The sequence below is a fragment of the Echiichthys vipera genome (assembly GCF_963691815.1).
Source record: "Echiichthys vipera genome assembly, chromosome: 13".
NCBI classification, from domain to species: domain Eukaryota; kingdom Metazoa; phylum Chordata; class Actinopteri; order Perciformes; family Trachinidae; genus Echiichthys; species Echiichthys vipera.
The window spans coordinates 10735286-10754962 of NC_139838.1; the positions used below are offsets into that span (position 1 = coordinate 10735286).

The following is a 19677-nucleotide window of genomic DNA, read 5'->3' on the forward strand; positions in this document are numbered from 1 at the left end:
GTTCAAGAGCAGACCTGGTTTTTCTGGCACTACAGTGTGACATTACATGGCTCTTGTCCCTTCCCCCCTCTCGGCTCTGCATGCAGGCAACGAGTGCTGCATGGAGAGATTTTACTGGCTAGTGGAGCTCGTGCCCTCTCCCCCAGTTCCCAGTGGCTATAAGGGGGGGGGGGGGGGGGGGGGGCTGGTCCTACTGCTGCCTGCACACAGTGTGAGCAGAAGGCCAGAGTCGCAGCCACCATGCATTATTCTAAGGTTGTTTTCCACACAATTTCAATGTTTTGCTCTTGTGAAGCTGGAGAGGGGTGTAATGCTGTCATTACTGTTATAGATATAACTGGCAGTTAAGAAAGTGAATGTGTATTAGTATGTTACGAATACTATAGAACACATTTCTAATGTTCCTGTGTGTGTCTGCCAAGTTGTAGTTTATCATTTCCAATTATTATACTTAAGGGCAATTTCCTTCATTCATTAGTAATTTTACCGCGGCGTTAAGCAGAGATAAATTACTTGCATTTCCAGAATTACTATTCCATGAGTCATTACTTGTATTTCTCACTTCTTGGTTCGCTGATGCACTAGCAGTATTCAGTCATTTTCTCATATCAACTCTGGCTGTGTCCAAGAATCAGGTCTGGACATTGTCCGAAGTGTCCTTTTCTTACATGCAGCATACAACAGGAGATTGCCCTGATGCGCTCTAACTTACTGTATATCCTCTGGTTTAGGCGAGGGGTGGCGCCTGGGTGCAGGTGGCAGGACATAACACAGATTACACCACGTCAAACCTGGTGTTTTTTGTTTTTTGGTCTTTAACGCTCGCCATCCCTCGAATTTGTCTGACATTTTTGTCTAGAAAATTTCAGATTTGCAGTGTATTTGTGTCAGCGAAGGTGAGACCGAGTGCGTGTGTGACAGGAGAGTAGAAATTTACTTTGTGGTAATGTTGTGAATGTAGCATGGCAGTGTGTGTACAGTTTGCTTCAACTCCTCAAGACCCAGGCCCAGTCCTTGTGTCTTAGCTTGCTACCTACTGATTAAAGTGAAGGATGTTAGCCCCAATGTCAACAACATCTTGTGTTGGGTGTCACTGTGGACCAGCAATCCTCAATGTCGTGACAAGCAGAAGCACATGTTAAGCACTGTTCTTAGTCCCTCGATTGGTGAAGTTAAGGTCGACTGTAGGACCAGCCACTCATTTTTCAATATTTTAGGATATATCTGTTATATGTTTAGTCTATAAAATGTCTGAAAATGTTGTAAATGCCCATCATTATTTACCACTGCGAACAGTGATGCCTTTAAGTTGCTTTGAATTAACACTCTTAAAACCCAAAGATATGAAAAAAACGGATATTAGCAATTTTAATCGAAAAATTGTTTTCGATCTTGATTAACTAATTGTTGCACCTTTTTGTTTGAATGGTTTTCAATGGTAATAAGGTGACAGCAAAAACATACATGACAAAAACAAAACAGTCCTTAAAGTCTTTTGGAGATATCTCTTTGGTTTATGACAAAACATTTTCAAACATAAACACCCCAACATATGCGTGTGTGTGTGTGTTTGAGTGCAAATTCATGGAGGTGCGTAATGGGCAGAGAGGGAATGGGAAGCATCCGGTACACTTATGAAATTCAATAACTCACTTCCTCTCAAGGTAGCTGAGCCCTGCTGCTTAGCGCTTTATAGCTGGTGATGGCATGTTTGTTCCAGGCCCTCCCTAACAGCAAAAACACACAGCACACATTAAGGTTACTTTTCACGTTGTGTGACTGTGTATGTGTTTTATTCAACTCCTGTTTGTATACTTTGTTAGCACATGCGACATGCCAATATGTAATTCTGTGGGTGAGTCACCTCCTCCTGAATGCCCCCCCTCCAGGGTGTTCCCTTTTTCAGAATTTACAACTTTGGTAGCATGACACCACGCCTTTTTAAGTTGTTTTTCACATTTCTGTGTCCCATGCACACTGGAAGTTGCTGGTGAGTTCTTGCATGTGTGAGGGTATCCGGCGTGTCCAGTGCATGGTATGGCTGTGAAATTCCTGGTCTGCTCTAGTGCCACATGTGTAACGGTGCAGCTGTATTCCTTTGCTTGCAAAGAATTTGGCCTGTGTGTTGTACATTTTTGTCTATTATGATTATATACAAATTTGCGTCAAATTACTAAAAGCTTGTGAATAATGGGTTTTAGAGAGAGACAGCTAAAGACAGAGGCAAGCGGAGAGGGAACAGCATCCTTCCAGGAAGACCTCTGGGAAGAGCCAGTATCCTGTGTGAGTCAATAATATTGACTGGCGTTCCAAGAGGCTGATGTGTTATGTAATCTACAACCTTGTGTGTACGAGTGAGTGTTACTCATCGAGGACTGTTGAGCTGTTGATGGCACATAAGCATCAGATAGCATTTAAGATACCCAAAGCCTATTGCAGCTATTTGTCTTAGGATACAATCAGAAAATCACTGATTTCTGAACGGTCCATCTAGAACGTAATTGTTTATTAGGATGTTCAAACTAATTGAGATGTTCTTTACTGGTCAGTTGGTTTATTTATGTCAGATACATTGTTTTGATCATATTCACTGAAGCTGACACTATGCTCCGACAGAAAAACATAAATGATCTGGTTTTAGAAAAAACATGCCTCTACCGTGCCTGTATCATCCTGTCCACTCAGCCCAGTTCACAGTTTGTGCACATGCCACAGATCCCCCCTCCCCCCTTGCGCATGCTGCAATATCACAGGCACACGCCTCAAGCTTGGCATATGCTAAATGACGTTAATAGTTGCTATCTATGAGTAAGTTAGCCAGCCTACCTCTGTCTAATATGTACTCCATGCCGTTTATTGATGAGAGAAGAGACAGGCATGTTCACAAAATCTGGTATGCGTTCACAGGAATCCATTCAGAATTTGACTATTTTTTTGAGTCAACTCGATCTGCCAGACTTGCCGACTGCAGCTTTAATGTTTAATATGTCATATGTATGGTTTTGTGGTTTAGTGTGTAGTCAGGAGGACCAAGTAAATAGTAGGCTAGCAAGAGGCTTGCATGTGATCACCCGTCAGAAATAGATGGACCAACACTAGATGATCAAAGCACTTTGTTGCTTCTTAGATAGATCACCATTCGATTCACCTTTGGGAAACCATTAATTGTAGTATTATCTAGTTCACACACCGGGAAACGGGGATCAGGGTTATTGGTTTTTGAGAATGTAAAAAATTTTTTTTCCAGGAACTATTTCAAAGAATAATCATTTGCGAGGGTGGGAGATGTACCCTATAAGGCAGATATAGTAGACTTTTCAATATCCAAAAAAGTATATGTCAATAGGGTCAACCAGATTGGATGGAATGGTTGACTGCTATCCAAAGTGGTTGCAACTGTTACTGCAGAGTTCTAAGTAAATTAGCAGTTTTATTACACGCAACCAGCCCCCATGTTGTGTGTCAGGTATGTGTAATAAAACTGATTAGCATTTATCATTAGCATTGGCTGAGGGTCATGTCAATTTCATTTTTATCACCCGATATCACAAATTTGCCTAAAGGGGCTTTACAATCAGTACAGCATGCGGCACCCTGTGTCCTCAGATCCTTGGATTGGATAAGGGGAAAACGCACCCACAAAAACAAATTAATGTAGAGAAAAACATTGATTGAATGAATTGGGTCCCTCCTCCAGAATGGACAGAAATGCAATAGATTTTGTGATGGAGATGGTTTTAAGAGCCCACCTTGTGTTCATTGGTGAAATCCGGTGGGGAGTCTTAATTTAATTGTATCAACACATATGGTTTAAGCTGTGTTTCACATAGACCAGTTATATCCAGACTTTGTTGAAGAATAACATAATTTATCGGTAAGTTATAAAACCACCTTTGTAGGTTGTGTAGAGGCTGCAGCTTGGAGTAAAATGCCAATCTGTAGGCCTCCTAGATGACGTATTAATTGGGAAACGATACCTTTTAATGATCAGTAGAACATTTTGGTGGACTGTGCACGCAACAGTGCGGGAATATAATTGTAATTACCTTAGATAATTAAGCTACATCCACACTACTATGTTTTTGTTTAAAAATGCATATCTTTTGCTATGTTTACGGCTAGCGTCCACATTCCTCTGGTGTTTCTGAGCCCCTTAAATGGAGATGTTTGAAGATTGGGTCCAGCGTTCCATTTTGGTCTGGAGGGGCAGAAACGGAGACATCACATCTGTCAGTCACACCTTTTGTAATTTCATGCTTCTTGTATTGGTACTCCTGTACCATTGCCATGGCTTTTTCCTATGGATAAAGCTCCCGGCAACACTATTATATGTCGCTGTGATTTGCAACAAATTATTCGTTTTCCAATGACGTTACCGCCTTATTTGACTTGTGTTTTATTTTCAGTAACAGTGGCACCTCATCGTCTGTCCAAACAAATAATTCTCTGGTCTTACTTTAGCCATTGCTCTTCTTCCTCCAAAGTATTTTCTGTATTTTAACTTATACTCATGTATAAATGTATATATTTGAAACACCATTATAGAATTAGACTGTAGTAGTGTGGATGTAGTTTTGTAAGACTTTCTTTATCTGCCTCCTATCCTGAACAGTAGGTGCTAGGCCTATAAACATCACAAAGGGCAAGGAGGCAAGTAAGCATTTTCATGTCTAGATCTGCTTTCTTATTGCCATTTATATGTACTATGGGTCAATCACTCTCCAGGATCCATCCTGTCCCTGTGCCATCAATCTGCCTGTCCCTCACCCCCAACAGCCCGAGCCCTGCGTCCATCATTGTCTATCCCCACTGTTCTCCCCCCCACTGCATTCCTTGCTTTTGTGTGTCCTGTCCCCTTGGAATTTAGGAGATGATGGGGGTGGGACAGGAGGGAAGAGCATTGAGAGACAGAGCGGTGCAGAGACTGTAGTAGAGGACAGGGCTCAGCAGAAAGAGACCGCAAGAAAAGGACAAGAAGAAAAGGATCCAAGAGGAGCTCAAGGAGAAGTCAGAAAGGAGGAGGAAGTCAGATAAAAGGGGAGGTGTTTGTGTCTCATTAGATTATGCCGCTCCCTGGGGGAACAGCTATTATTGATGGATTGATTGCAGGCCCCTCCCCATCCACTCAGGTCTCCTACTATTGGAGGCCATTAATCTGGTGTCTCTTTGGGATATGATGGCTAGTGCATATTTAATTAGCCTTCCATTACAAACAATCAGCATTTAGACAAGGGCATTAGGTTTTAGCAACAAATGTTAAATTACATTTCCCTTCTTATACCAAATTACTTGTTTGTCAACCATAATCAGTGTTGCTTTAACTCCATCTGTCATGTACTGTGTTTTTTTTTATAGTTTTGGCCAATATCCTAATGCTACATTAAGCCATCATATTATTTTCATGAGATGAAATTCATTTCATTTCCATTTCCATCTCAAACATACACTCACAGTGCCCCCCGAAGTTTTTATATGCCCTGATTTTTTTTTTAAACAGTTGAGGCGAAATGTGGGCCACAGAATATTTTAAGAATGTCCTACACTTTGTAAAGTGTATACCAAGCATCTCTGCTAAAATGATAGTGTAATGTGACATATATAGGTGTTTTTATATTTAGGAAAGCAGACATTTTCTTATTATTTATAAAGAAAATGGTTAATTTCCAAGGCAAAACTATAAAACTTCATGCATGAGACTGGTGCCTGCCAACGTAGTTATAATAATAAATGTTTTGAAAAACATGAGGCCCCTTTATAGCCCTCATCCACGGATGTCAAAAGATGGCTCAGAATGAGTATTGATCTTGTTTTGGTGGCCTTTAGTCCCTCTGTGCTTCCTGTGGTTTTGGAAAAGAGAAAGTCTCTGGGGTGTTGAGGCTTATGTGAGCCTCCCTGCAAACACATGCATATGGATGACTTGTTTATCATTCATGGTCTTTTCTCAGCTGTGTGTGAGTCAGTGAGTGAGTGATTGTGCATACTCAAAGGACCATTGAGAGTGGCCTAAAATGAATGGACATCCCAACATCTCAAATTAATAAGTTTATCAATTTGTGAATACAGCTTAGTCCTATATGAAGTCCAATCAGATTTGTGCTCTGCACCTGTTGGTTGTACTGCCATGACAGCAGGTACTGTTTCAGTGAACACAAAACTGATTTGTCCATCTATCTCCCTGTTTTTCCAGGTATTTCTGTTCTTCTGTGAATCCTGCTCGGTGCCTATCTGTAGGGAGTGCAGTGTTGGCCGCCATCTGGGTCACACCTTCGTTTATCTACAAGACGCTGTACAGGACTGCAGGGCTATCACCATCCAGCTGCTGTCAGATGCACAGCAGGGACGTCAGGCTGTGCAGGTGAGACAGGAACTCAGACAAACATATGGTCAGGAGATGAAAAGCAAAGTGTGGTGGTCATCCCGAATGCAGGCAATGCGAATTACTTAAGCGAGAAATTGTAGCTAGCTGGTTAATGATGAAAATAAAGGTTATCGGTATCTATTCTTGGTACACAAATGATTCTCAAACTTGCATGAGTAATGCAAGGTGAAAAGCTTCTTGTTTGTCCCCCCCTCCCTCTTCCCCTGCGACCCAGGCCCTTTTGTACTCACTGACTGTTTTTGAGCGTTTCATCTGTCCAAATCTGCAGCAAACACTTCACCTCTGCATCAAACCGCAGCGAACCGTTCGGCAGCATCTTTTTAAATGTCCGTCGTGAGGAACAGACGCATATAAACAGACATCGGGACCGCCGACAATGATCGTGCTCGTACACGTGCTGGCATTCATGCTCGTTCACGTATGCCCGCTCATGCACATACATGTGCATCCGTACTTTACTTAAGTCCACCTCTCTCAACCAGGCCGTGGCGGGTAAGCATGCCGTGCCTGGGCGTGGTATGGTTGCACTCACACTGGTCAGGTGAACTAAACTTTAGCTGTGAAGTGTACTTGGGCACGGTATGAATGGACAGTGTGAGTTTGCCGTAAGGCAGCAGTACTGAGGCAAGCTGCATAAACTGCATAAAATTATTCTTATTCTTGTATTTTGTTGTAAAATGTGATAAATCAGAATATAATCAATTTAAGAGAGCATGGAAAGCTTTTCTTAGAACTGCATCAAAAGAAAATGGTCTTGTGTCACTCCACAGGATTCTAATAGGTCATCCTGATTTAAGTCTTAACTGAACAATGCCAAGAGCTCTTCTGCATGATTCTTCATGCTCTGACAAAAAGACAATCCTTATGGAGGTCATACCACACAAGACCACGCTCATTTATCTCCTAGAGGAGAGCAGCTGTGTCTTTGCAGCACCCCTCAGCACAGGGCAGCCGAGAGATGATCAGCTTTAATATGTTTGAGAGTGACCAGTCCTGGGCTGCTGGGAAGCCTGAGGTTAGAGGTGTCCAGCTGGCCCTGAAAGGGGATGGGTTACATGGGGTGGGGTCTAGCGGGGGCAGGGCTGAAGGTCAAAGGGGAGGAGGAGTGGAGAGGAAGATGGGGGAGGGTAGATGAGGTATTTAAAGGATTTCACAGAAAGGAAACCTCGCCTGCTCTTTTAAAGATGTGGAACACTTTTCCCTCCCCCTATTCACTCACTCACCCCCTCTTACTCTCACCCCCACACAAACAAACACACTGCCTGTCTTCAATTACATAATTATAGATTGTCAGCTTCCTTAATCCCCCTTAGAATCCAGTTTCTACAGTGACACATGCTCAAGCAAAGAAAAGATGAGCCATTTCACAGTTTGATAACTGCCCAAACAGGCCAGTTGTGTTCAAAAGCACCATATGGGTTGCTTACTTGCATCTGCTGAAGGAAATTGTTTTAAATTATACTGAAATAATTAATTATTCATTTGACCAAAATGTGAACTGGCTTCATCAGTCGACGTCATGTCCTGCCTCCTGCCGCTCTACCCAGGCGCCACCCGTCATCTAAATCGGTGTATTTCAAGCAAGTGAGAACGCGTCTGACACAGACAATCTTCTGTTTTGTGATACAAGTGGGGAAGTGCCAGTTCAAACAATATCTGGACCTGGATTTCTTGACATTTTCCATAATTCATTATGGTAAAATGGTTGAAACCTCTCACTAAACATGAAAAACTGTTCCACTAAGGTCCTTTGACACACTGACATGTACCATCTCCTAAGCAGAGCTTGATCTTTGAGCGACTAGGTCAAACCTGTACCTTAATGGATGGGTACTTATGTCATTCTGGGTGTTCCAATATATCACAGCAGAGATCTGCTCAATAAAATGCCACCTGTAGTAAAGTTTAAAACTAATATCAGGTACTTATCTTGCATGACATCTAGATTACCACAAGATCACGCAAGAATCACAAGATCCAGAGTTCACACAAATCGATTTTGTCAGGCTTCAATTTATGTGTTGTGATCGAGCCAATCAGTGCCCTGTGAGGAGCTACTGGCAGCTGTGGGCATAGGTGTGTGACGACGAAGAGAGGCAACTGTTTTTTCAAAACAACGATGGTTAACCTAAAGAGGTTAGCGTAGATGCTGCAATAGCATCACTTATATCAGAACTGGAGATTATTTCATTTTTGAAAGTAGTGTAAAGAACGTCACTGGAGGCTTTTCTCATTGAAAAGATGTTTTCGCTCTTCTCCCGAAGGATCTAAGCAGCCCTTGATACACGGTGATAGAAAGATGGTTCATCCAATCACCTGGTATTTTTTGAAAGGGCTAGCCGTCTTCCAATGACGTCTTCTCAGATGATTCTGTGAAACAAATCATCTGACGTGTCAGGTTAACCAGGTACAACAGCACATACTTATTCTTGACCAATAAGAGTCAAATGACTAACTCCAAGAATTAATTTAATGAAAAGCACCTGGCTCTTTGCAGCTGAGTCATAAGTAACATGCCTACCATCTGGCAATACATTGGAGTGTTTGGTGTGTGTTTGTCCTTTTTGTCCCAGGTCACCATGGGAGTAAATGCTGACGCCAGATAATATGTAAACACACACATGCCACACGCGCCCCTGTCCCATGAGGTAGGAAATTTCCGCCCACTCCACACACATTATCTTCCCTGACCTCCGACCCTGGGCTTGTGACCTCCTGGTTGGCCAGAGCTCCTTTGCGCTGCGGCTTGATTGGTCATGTTGACTGTCTTTGTGTTCCAAGCTGTGCTCTTCTGGGAATGTTGAGGGAAAGCCGTAAATAGAGAAGATGAAGACAGAGACGTAGAGGGCGATTATGAGACCAAGAAGCAGAGAACAAGCAGAGGAAAATAATGCGTGACAAAGAGAGAAAGATTTTAAAAGTCAACAACAAACAACAGAGAAAAATAGATTAATAGATTGACAATTAGATAAGGAAAATACAGGAATACACAGAAGTGCAGAAAGGTGGTAGCTTTATATTTCACCCTGCCTTCCTCATTACGCATTGATCACCCACCCCCGATTCTTCCAGGATTCCCTCCCTGCTGTTCCCTCTCTGGCGGCCTGATTTATGTGACCCTTTAGCTGCCCACCTCAAATGGCAAGGCAAAAGAGAAAAGGGCCCTGCTGCCAGGCTTTGTTCTTGTAGGAGTGCAGTGGGGGTGGGTGGTATGTGTCTCAAGACAGGGGTTGCAGATCATGGCCTGTAGAGGTTTAGGTGACCTTTGATCCTTGTGGCCGAAATCACAAAGGAGGCCTTATCCCACCTCCCCTTCGTCTCTGTGAGGTCCAGTTCAACCTGTGACCTCCCAGAAAACGCCAGAGGAAAAGACAGATAAAACACTGCGGGGGAAGGGAAGGAGACAAAGAGGGAAATGCGCATTTAGCCCAAATTGTGGGTTGTAAAAGCTAAAACCATTGGTTTAAGCGATACAGTTGCTTTTCAGTGCCTGTATTTTTTCTGTTTAAGGTAGTGTCCTCATTTTTTTGTAAAGAAGACCTGATTATTTAATTCCATCCTGTGTAGTGAGAAGCACCAGATGCAGAGCTTCTTGTTCAGTACGTACAGTTTTACTCAGCTTACAGAAAGTAACATCTTTGAATGTTACTCTATAGGGCTGGGTTATCGTTTGAATTTCTTTGATCACTATGCCTGAGGTTTGATAATGAAACAATATATTTAAAAAGAAAACTTAGTATAAGCAATATTAACATGTTTAACCTTTTTTTCACATAATAAACATGCAGAACTGTGCTGTGTTGAATAAAGAACTTCCCCCCAAAAAAATATAGCTTAAAGTTAGAATTAAATTTAACCTTCCTCAAGCCAAAGGCCCTATGTTGTGTCATGTTTACGACAAATTACAAAGTTATTTATGTTTTTGCCCTGTGAAATAATGGGAGAGATGATTCCAATAAAGATATAAATAATAAAATATCTAATCAAAGAGTAAGTAAAAGTAACCAAGCCTAAGAATCTAAGTGTGCAATGCCAACTCTCAATACTTGAAACTTTTCATTTCTATGGCTACTTTTCAGGAGGTTGAATTCTGCACTATGAGGGGGAACATTTTTCAAATGTAGTCCTTATATTTTGTATGATGCCAACTTTGAATATCAGGATGTTGTAGGGGTTCAGGAAGTTCCATCGTTTGTGCAGTGTGAGGTGACTTCCTATTCCTGACCCTGTTTCCTTTCCTCTTTAATGGAGCCCCCAAACGTGGGAAAGGAATAGATCACAAAAACTGAGCAGGTGTTTGTGCATTCGCTTGCCAGGAAGATGTCACATACAGTGTCCTCTCTTTTAATGTTTCCTGGTCCTATGCATCCTGTTGCTGGGGGTCATCTGTATCCCATCTGAGTAATAAAACGGACAGGGTGGTGGTGTGTTTGGGCATTTAGACATTCCTGTTCAGCCCTTTTGTCACGCTGCCTAGTGGGAGGCAATCGTGTGTCTTTGCTTGATTCACATGATTGTGTTTTATTTCCCCAGCTAAGCATGGAGAAGGTCCAGGCCATGGCAGAGCAGGTGGAGATCAAAGCCAAGGTGGTGCAGACTGAAGTGAAGGCCCTTGTGCTCAAACACAAGAAAGCTCTGGAGGAGAGGGAGTGTGAACTACTGTGGAAGGTGAGCTGCTACCTTCATGTTCATTAGTGTGAAGTCCTAACCCGGACAGTTATGTTTTAGTTTGAGGCCTCTTGCATTCAGGCTAATTTGGCACAAGTGACCAATAAAAATGAGACACAGCGTTTTCTCCACTTTTCACATGTGCTGTGACTATTACAATGATGGTTACTTCGCTAAATGCTTGTGACGGACACATTAAAAGAGCAAACCGATTTTGTTGCTTTATTTAGAGAGCTTCTGTATTTTGATATTATATATACACAATCTAAGAAGTGGACAGGCTTTAATGCAAACTTATAACTCCCTCTCCAATGAGAAGAAATGTATTTTTATCTGTTTTTTTGTTTTTCTAGTCCATACAAACGACTTTACATCCTTATCCCCACATTCACATCCATATGGCATAAATTTTTTAGCTTTTAGCTATTTAATTGGCACAGAGCAAAACTATTGTTGGCAGGGAGAATAATCATGTGTGCTTTAAAAGAAGCATATAGTGTCTGTCAGTTTGGTTAATTTAAACTTGTTTAAGCTCAACCAAACCAGGAATCCAGCTGTTAACCTGGCAGTTTAACACTAACACAGTGCTGCAAGAACCCTCTGCAAGGCCTTCCCAGGTTGAAGGTTACCCAGTGAACGAATGGGGTTTAGGGTGAAAGAAAGAACCCCGATCCCTGAGAACCCGCACAAAATCCCTAAAACTTTAGTAATAAATGGATAATTGCATAAAAAGGAAACGTCACTACAACATGCCATTTTACCAATCAAATCTCTAACACATACACATAGAAACACACACAATCTGCATTAAACCAATTACAATTGAAACCAGATAGTAAAATGTGCATTTGTGCAGTTCTGTACACGTGCAGATGTGTTTCTTTGGGTCTGACAGAACATAACCGATGATTTACAGTAACACCCACCGGTCTACCAAACTCTTACTTCTCCTCTTCTCCTGAGAGCAGGCTCAGTGACACTGTAAAAACTGACCCATGTCTTACTCCTTCAGATCTTACAGCTGTTGTGTGTGTGCGGGTCAAAGTGTCACAAAGAAGGTTTTTCCTTACCCGTGTTCTCTCTTTAATCCTTTTTACACCACCACAGGACTCGCCCTTTATCCCTGACCTGATAAAGCCATTACTGGCCGACTGTCGCACATGTTTTATGAATGCCAATGCTTTGCCTGTTCTGTGTAAGTGGATGACTAAGTGGAGCATTGTGAGACAGTTTTGCAATGTTCAGTTTTGGTCTAGTAAGCTTACTATTGTTTGAGAAATGTTGAGAATTTCAGGAATACCTTGGGGCAAATGAAGGCTCCATGTAAAGTAGGAAGGTGCTGCTATATTGTAAATAAATGTCGTTTGGTGCTTGTAGAGCTGCTAGGAGGCTGTCTTGCTGCTGGCTAGCTACTTATTTTATAATTTCTGTATCGTTTATTTGTATGGTGTAAGGTTGTATACATGGGGCTGAAGTCATAAATGAAATCATCTCTAATCATTTGAAAAAGTGATTTGAAAATGGCACCTTTGGCTCTGAGGAATTGTGTGTTTCGAGCTTGTAGTTGCCTGAAGTGATGAATCATCAAAAAAGAAAAATATAATCAATCAATATAATAACAAGTAATGGAAAATGAATTGCTATCCCACCCTATACCCCTCAACTTAGCATTAAAATATTGGACATTCTGTAGAGACTAGTGTAATCTGTCAGGCCCCTTCTCCATTATAAATGGTCCCTTCAGCCCAGTCCAAGTGACAACTGGTGTCATGCTACAACAGTATGCTGTGCTCTCTTTACCTGCCACCTTTTGCATGCCGCACTGCTCCTCTGCCGTCCTCAGGTGCAGGAGGCTTATGAGCTTGAATCATACCAGATATAGGAAATTACTCAGCTTGTATTTCCTGTACCGCAAGCTGGTGTGGTTGCCTCCTGCGCTCTTGTGTCAGGAAACTGAATCCAGGAAAGTGCTGTTCAGTGACTCAGAGATCCATGGCTTTAAGATGACAGCAAATGCTCTATAATGTGACTCAGAGGTGAAACATTTGACTTGAAAGCTCAGTGTGTGGGTCTTGAGCAGCGTTTTCCATTACAGTCGAATACCCAGTATAAAGCGGGTCTCCCTCGCTGAATAGCCCCCAATTTAAATATGAGCTGCCCCTAGCAGTCGTTTCACCGGGCTTTTGTTGGCCCTGACAAAGTGCAGGGCCCTTTTCTCCCCTGACAAAAGCCTGGCTGCTGTTTAGATCTAATTCTAAGCGGGATGTGACGAAGGTAGTACTGGACGCCACAACACAACATTTTTAAAAGCCGGCGAAGTAGAGAGTAGACACTTTTATCCAGTGGTACAGTGCTATTTATTATTTATTTTTTTTGCTACCAGAAAATGATCTGTGCACACGCATCTTTGCACAGGCTTGAAAAAATGAGTGCTGTAGCATCCTGGGTTCGATTCCGACCTGCGGTCCTTTGCCTCTGCACCAGGGCCAGTCTGTCTGTCACTTACACACACTTTTTGACAACTATCAATAATTTTAGTGTTTTCTCTCATGTTACTTTGGTGCATGAGATGATGGCATGAATCAAACAAGCCACCTTAAATATCAAAGTGATAACAAACTCTTTGTTTTCATCGTCTTTCTTTAACAACATACATTTTAATAATGGTCAGATCTCGAAATGTGCTCATAAAATGGTTTGAATGTCATCTACATTATTCAAACTGTAACTATTCTGTATTTCTCACTTGGAGAAGGAAGTGCTGCAGCACCGCTCCAGTGTATCAATGATTACCCGACAATTGAAACCCATTCAGTTTGATACGTCAGCTCCGGAGTCTTGTAAATCCCTACGGGGTCCTTTGGAGAAAAATGGGGTGAGAGGGCATGCCCTGCAACTTTCCGGCCACATTTTACCTAAATGTAAATGCGCCTTAAATATTGTATATGTTGTGAGTGTGTAGCACAGAAGTTGTGCTAGCATGTGAAGTTGTAACTTATACGTAGTTGTTATTTCCAAGGTCTCCCTCTCTCTGTCACTCAGGTTTTTGCACTCTGTGAAATATATACCAACTCTGCCAATGAGTGTTCAACTGAGAAGCTAAAACTAGATGTTTGTCCGTTAGAAAGCCTAACTTGAGTCTTTGTCCTCACTGACTATAAAGTGTAATTTGAGTCTAACAGATGCAAATTGGAGTTCCACTTTTGCATAGGATTAACAAAAGACCCCTCTCTTTTGGGCTCTTTGTTTCTTTCAGAGTCCCTCCCTACTATCAGGCAGTCAGGCTATTGTGTTATACTTTTTTTGTTAGGTGAAGAGCCACATCCATGCTTCTCAGGTTCTACCACCCTCTTTAATGCTTTATTCTCACTGACTGTACTGCAACGTTATCTGGCTTCTCAGTGTAACAGAAATGTGTCATGTTCTCTTTTTCACACAAATCACTCTTACTGGAGTGATGATATCGTATTACAATTAAAATATGTAAGATGTCTTTATCTATAGTAATAGTGGTTAATGTTGTAAGGTTGAATGTCAGCTCAAAGAAAGACACATAAATAACCTGGAGCAAGAGCAAAAATTTCATTAGTGTGTTTTTCAGTTGTAAAACTCCCCAATAATATCCATATTTAGTCCTTAATAGTTATCACACCAATCAAAATGGTATGCAAGCAACTATCTACATGATTTCGACGTCATCTTCTTCCTGAATATCTGACAGACTTGGCATACTCAGCACATTGCTGCCATCCTGTGGGCAGACTTTGCTGGTAACAGTCTGTGGTATGGAGGTACCGGGAGACTTTGTTTAATTTAATTCAATTAAATAGCACATGCAATTATATTAAATGAAGTAATTTGGTTACAGAGGTAGTGATCTAAATCTGGATAACCATTATTGCTGAGCCCTTAAAAATCCATACCAGAGTGAGGGAGGAACAGGAAAATCTCATAAAATACAAATATGTCTGTGTTCTGGCTGCCAACATTAGCGTTTCTGATTCACAACATATTTTACAACATGAAAAAATAATCATTTTATGGATCAACAATGGATCAAGTGCCCCTGTCATGTGCTTTTTAGGCTGTTTGAAGAATAAAATGCCCTTTGGTGATGGTAAACATTCGCTATTCTGATTCTGTCTCCTTTCAGGTGGAGAAGATCCGTCAGGTGAAGGCCAAGTCTCTATACCTGCAGGTGGAGAAACTGCACCAGAGCCTGACCAAGTTGGACAGCACCATCGCTGCCGTCAGCCAGGTGCTGGATGAGGGCCGCCACCTTGATGTGCTGCTGGCCAGGGAGCGAATGCTCACCCAGATCCATGAACTCAAGGCTTTGAGGGGCCTGCTGCAGGCGCAAGAGGATGACCGCTTCATGTTCACTCCTCCAGACCAGGTAGGCAACGGGACCCAGTAGATCAAGGATCCTACACAAGTGATCAGCACCTAAAGTTTGGATGACTTTTAACATTATAACAGCATTACTATGGAAATCTTTGAAAAGTCGAACTTAGAATTAAAATGGAAAAGTTCTTAGTCAACGTTGTTCCAATATGGTCATAGAAGTGGCCCATAAGAGTATGTGAACATTTTTATTTTTGCTCAAATAACATATATATAGTGGGGAAATTATAATGCTATTGTGATAGAACATTTATATTTTCAAGATTTATCATATATCATTTTATAAAGTCTCCTATGGGCTTCCATACATTGTTATGTTACGGAGCCTGATATAAAAACCTTGGAGATCATTTTAATGTATTCTGAGTTTACAAGTAAACCTTTAAAACACATTTAAATATGTTCCATCATGTTTCCCACAGGCGCTGTACATAGCCATCCAGTCCATGGGCCTCATCAGCAGCGGAGCCTTTGCCCCAGTCACCAAAGCCCATGGGGAGGGTCTAAAAAGTGCGCTTCGTGGCAAGCCCGCCTCCTTCACTGTGATTGGATATGACCATGATGGCGAGCCACGTCTTTCCGGTGGGGACACAGTGTCTGCAATAGTCATGTCGGTCACAGATGGTAACCTGTCTGCGGCGGAGGTAACAGACCACCAGAATGGCTCGTACACTGTCAGCTACTTGCCTAAATGTGAGGGGGAGCACCTGGTGTCAGTGTTGGTGTGTAACCAGCACATCCACGGCAGCCCCTTCAAGGTGATCGTGAAGTCAGGGCGAAGCTACGGCTCCCTGGGCTCCCAAGTGTCGTCCTTCGGGTGCGAGGGGGAGGGAGATGGTCAGCTGTGTCGTCCCTGGGGCATCAGCGTGGACAAGGAGGGATATGTGGTGGTGGCCGATCGCAGCAACAACCGCATACAGGTAGAGCACAATCTTCAATCTCTTTTCTGCAGTCACACTGTCACAAGTATGGTCAGCTTGGATGTTATAAACATCACTTTTATATATATTTAACCTCTATGTCTTTACTTGCTTTTTTGTCTTATATTTAGATTTTACTTTTACTTTTGTTATTTTCTTTTCATAGTAATTTAATGAGCATTGTTGTAGGGTGCTTTTCATTGCCAACGAATACTTCTGTTATTGTTGTGCGCATGACAAATAAAGAACATTAAACTTATTCTATACCTGGCTATTTTCATACATCAGTTTTATATACAGCGTTCAAGAGAATTATACAATAAATAAGCCATTAAATGTGTGTAAAACAAATGGAAAGAATCTTTATTTTCTCCATAAAGGGCTTTCACAGCACATGGAACCTCATCTGTATTCTACCCTCAGTTTCAATCCGTCTCTGCTAAACACCACAGATATCTGAACTTAAATTGTGTTTAGAGTGGTCTTATGTCATTTATCATTCTCATCATTCACTCACCAGTTGATGCTAACATCACACTGTTAATTTTTGTGCCAGAATGTTTACATAGCCGCGAGTCTGCTCGCCAAACTGTGTTCAAATGTTGAAAAGTACACTGACAATACAACAGCTAAAAATGGCACTGTATTGAACAATTGGCCTTAAACTTACCACACACACACACTCTCACACACACTCATGTGCTTGAGTGGTTTTCACATATGTATTGCTTTGCGTGGTGAAGACATCAGCTGCATGTACATTAGAATGCCTGCAGAAAACCAAGCGGAGAGTATTCATTCTGTAAAAGCTACACTAAGTTTGACTATTTCATTTAACATGCAGGTTAATGTTAAGATATTTACAGAAGAGTAGGTACATAGTGAGAGCTCCACTATTAGAACATTTGAAATGGAATAAATAAGCAGTGTTTTTGCTCCTTCCCTCTCCAGATATTCAAGCCTTGCGGTGCCTTCCACCATAAGTTTGGCTCTCTGGGCTCTCGGCCTGGTCAGTTTGATCGTCCAGCGGGGGTTGCATGTGACAGTCAAAGACGAATTATTGTGGCTGATAAGGACAATCACCGTGTGCAGGTATGAAAACCAATTGAAAAGTCCCCCTCAAATATGTAGATGTAGAATATTTTGTTACAAAAGCATGTTCACTTCTGAAAACCTGTAAACCCATAAACATACTTAAACACAGGTCCTCTCGCTTGCTCTCTCTACTGCAGATGTAAACATGTTGGGCCCTAAGACATTTGCTTTGTTTGACAGGTGTTTACTTTTGAGGGCCAGTTCCTGCTGAAGTTTGGGGAAAAGGGTACCAAGAATGGGCAGTTCAACTATCCCTGGGATGTGGCTGTCAACTCTGAGGGTAAGATCCTGGTCTCAGACACCAGGAACCATCGTGTGCAGCTCTTCGCCCCCGACGGCTCTTTCCTCAACAAGTACGGCTTTGAGGGGGCCCTGTGGAAACACTTTGACTCTCCCAGAGGAGTGGCCTTTAACCACGAAGACCACCTGGTGGTGACCGACTTCAACAACCACAGGCTCCTAGTCATCCGGCCAGACTGCCAGTCGGCTCGCTTTCTGGGATCTGAGGGAACCGGGAACGGGCAGTTTCTGCGGCCCCAGGGCGTCGCGGTGGACCAGGAGAACCGCATCGTCGTGGCAGACTCCCGCAACCACCGAGTCCAAGTGTTCGAGCCCAATGGAAACTTCTTATGCAAATTTGGCACACAGGGGAGCGGTTTCGGACAAATGGATCGCCCCTCCGGTGTGGCTGTGACGCCCGAGGGAGTCATTGTGGTCATTGACTTTGGAAATAATCGCATCCTCAAGTTCTAAAAAAGAGTTTATTTTTGCATTCTCTCCCTCTGTTTGCCCTTTTGCAGTTTTCTTGATAAAGGAAATGGAGGTGAGAGAATGAATCAACAGACACAACAGAGGAGGCAAGCTCAGAGAGGATTGAGAGCAAGCTGAAGTGAAGGGAAATTAAACAATAGACTCTTTTTTTTCATTTACATTGCTATATAACCAATAAGATATCTGTGGTATGTATGACAAAGGGGACCTCTACAAATTGATAATCAGTAGAAAAAGCCATATTTCCCTTTCTCTGTCTCAGCTGCTCTCACTTCTCTCTGTAAGCTCTCCTTAAGTATCCATCTCAGGGATTTTTTCACTCTTCTTGAAATCTTGTACCCTCTGCTCCATACCTACCTCATTTAGCTCTTTATGAATGTACTCATAGTCACTGAGCAGAGGTTTTAGTCCGTGAAGTTTTACATAGAAGAAAAGCCTACCTCTATACTTTGTTATTTAAGAGAGACAAAAAAAAAAGAATAGACTGTTCAGTAGATATTTGCACAGGATTAAATGAATTCTTGCTGTGCATTTGAACTATGAGTTAAAGTGAACCTCCTGAATGTTGTTGCTGAGACAATACTCAGTCCGCTGTAGAGGCTGCATGATTTATTCTCATTAATGTGCTTCGCTCGGAGAGGAAACTAGGGTACAGTAGTAGTTTCCTATTCATGTTTTTAGGCAAGTTAGTTTTTCGCTTCTCTCCTTAGGCTCTGTGGAGTTTGTAGTGTCATGGTGTCAGAGTGTGCGAAGCGATGCCAAACTAGATAGAATCAAAATTAGCTCAGGTTACGGTAGGACTGATTAAAATGATCAGTACTTTTCAGCCTCTCCCTCTAGCTTTACTGGCTAATGCTGAGTTAATGAACTTATTGACAAATAAAAATACAAAAGATCCCTTGATTAAGTAACCCTAGTAGAAAAATAATCCAAAGTGTTTGAACACCCATACACCCCTGCCCCCAATCAGGTCTTATAAGACTGGATGAACTAGTGTTTTTGATAAAATAAGACCACCTGCGTCGTTGATTATCCAGTTGCATGAACAACTAAGATGCAAAGATAAGTATGCAAGGAGAGCCTCATGCGTCTCCTCTAAAAGGGAGAACCCACCAAAGGATTTTGGTGATGAATTTTTCAGATCTGGATCTATTCGCGATCTTAAAAGAGATATAATCATGAAATTGAAAGACACCTTTTTGATGAGGCATGCTGTGAGACAAAAGCCTCACAAGTATACATCTAATTTGGCTGTCCAGAGGACGTTAAGGACATCAAATTAAAGGCCAAACAGCCAACCCCCTTGGCTCCTGGAGCCAGGGATTTAGTCCAATGAGAGGGCAAGATCACAAAGCCCCGCCCTATTTATTGATGCTTGGGAGTTGAGAAGACATCTCCAGATTAAGCGCTAGTAGACCGATTCCTCTAAAGATGGAGGTC

General features: G+C 42.1%; 1 protein-coding gene across 1 annotated transcript in view; it reads left to right on the top strand.

Annotated features, from left to right (window-relative positions):
• trim71 (tripartite motif containing 71, E3 ubiquitin protein ligase) overlaps positions 1-18823 on the top strand; it is a 30008-nt gene extending 11185 nt beyond the window's left edge. Inside the window, exons 2-7 of the mRNA XM_083925618.1 lie at positions 6188-6355; positions 10913-11047; positions 15201-15443; positions 15874-16371; positions 17323-17463; positions 17647-18823. Coding sequence (XP_083781744.1) covers positions 6188-6355; positions 10913-11047; positions 15201-15443; positions 15874-16371; positions 17323-17463; positions 17647-18219 — 1758 coding nt within the window. The 3' untranslated portion in view covers positions 18220-18823. The remainder of the gene's footprint in view (positions 1-6187; positions 6356-10912; positions 11048-15200; positions 15444-15873; positions 16372-17322; positions 17464-17646) is intronic.
• Positions 18824-19677: the final 854 nt, after the last annotated feature.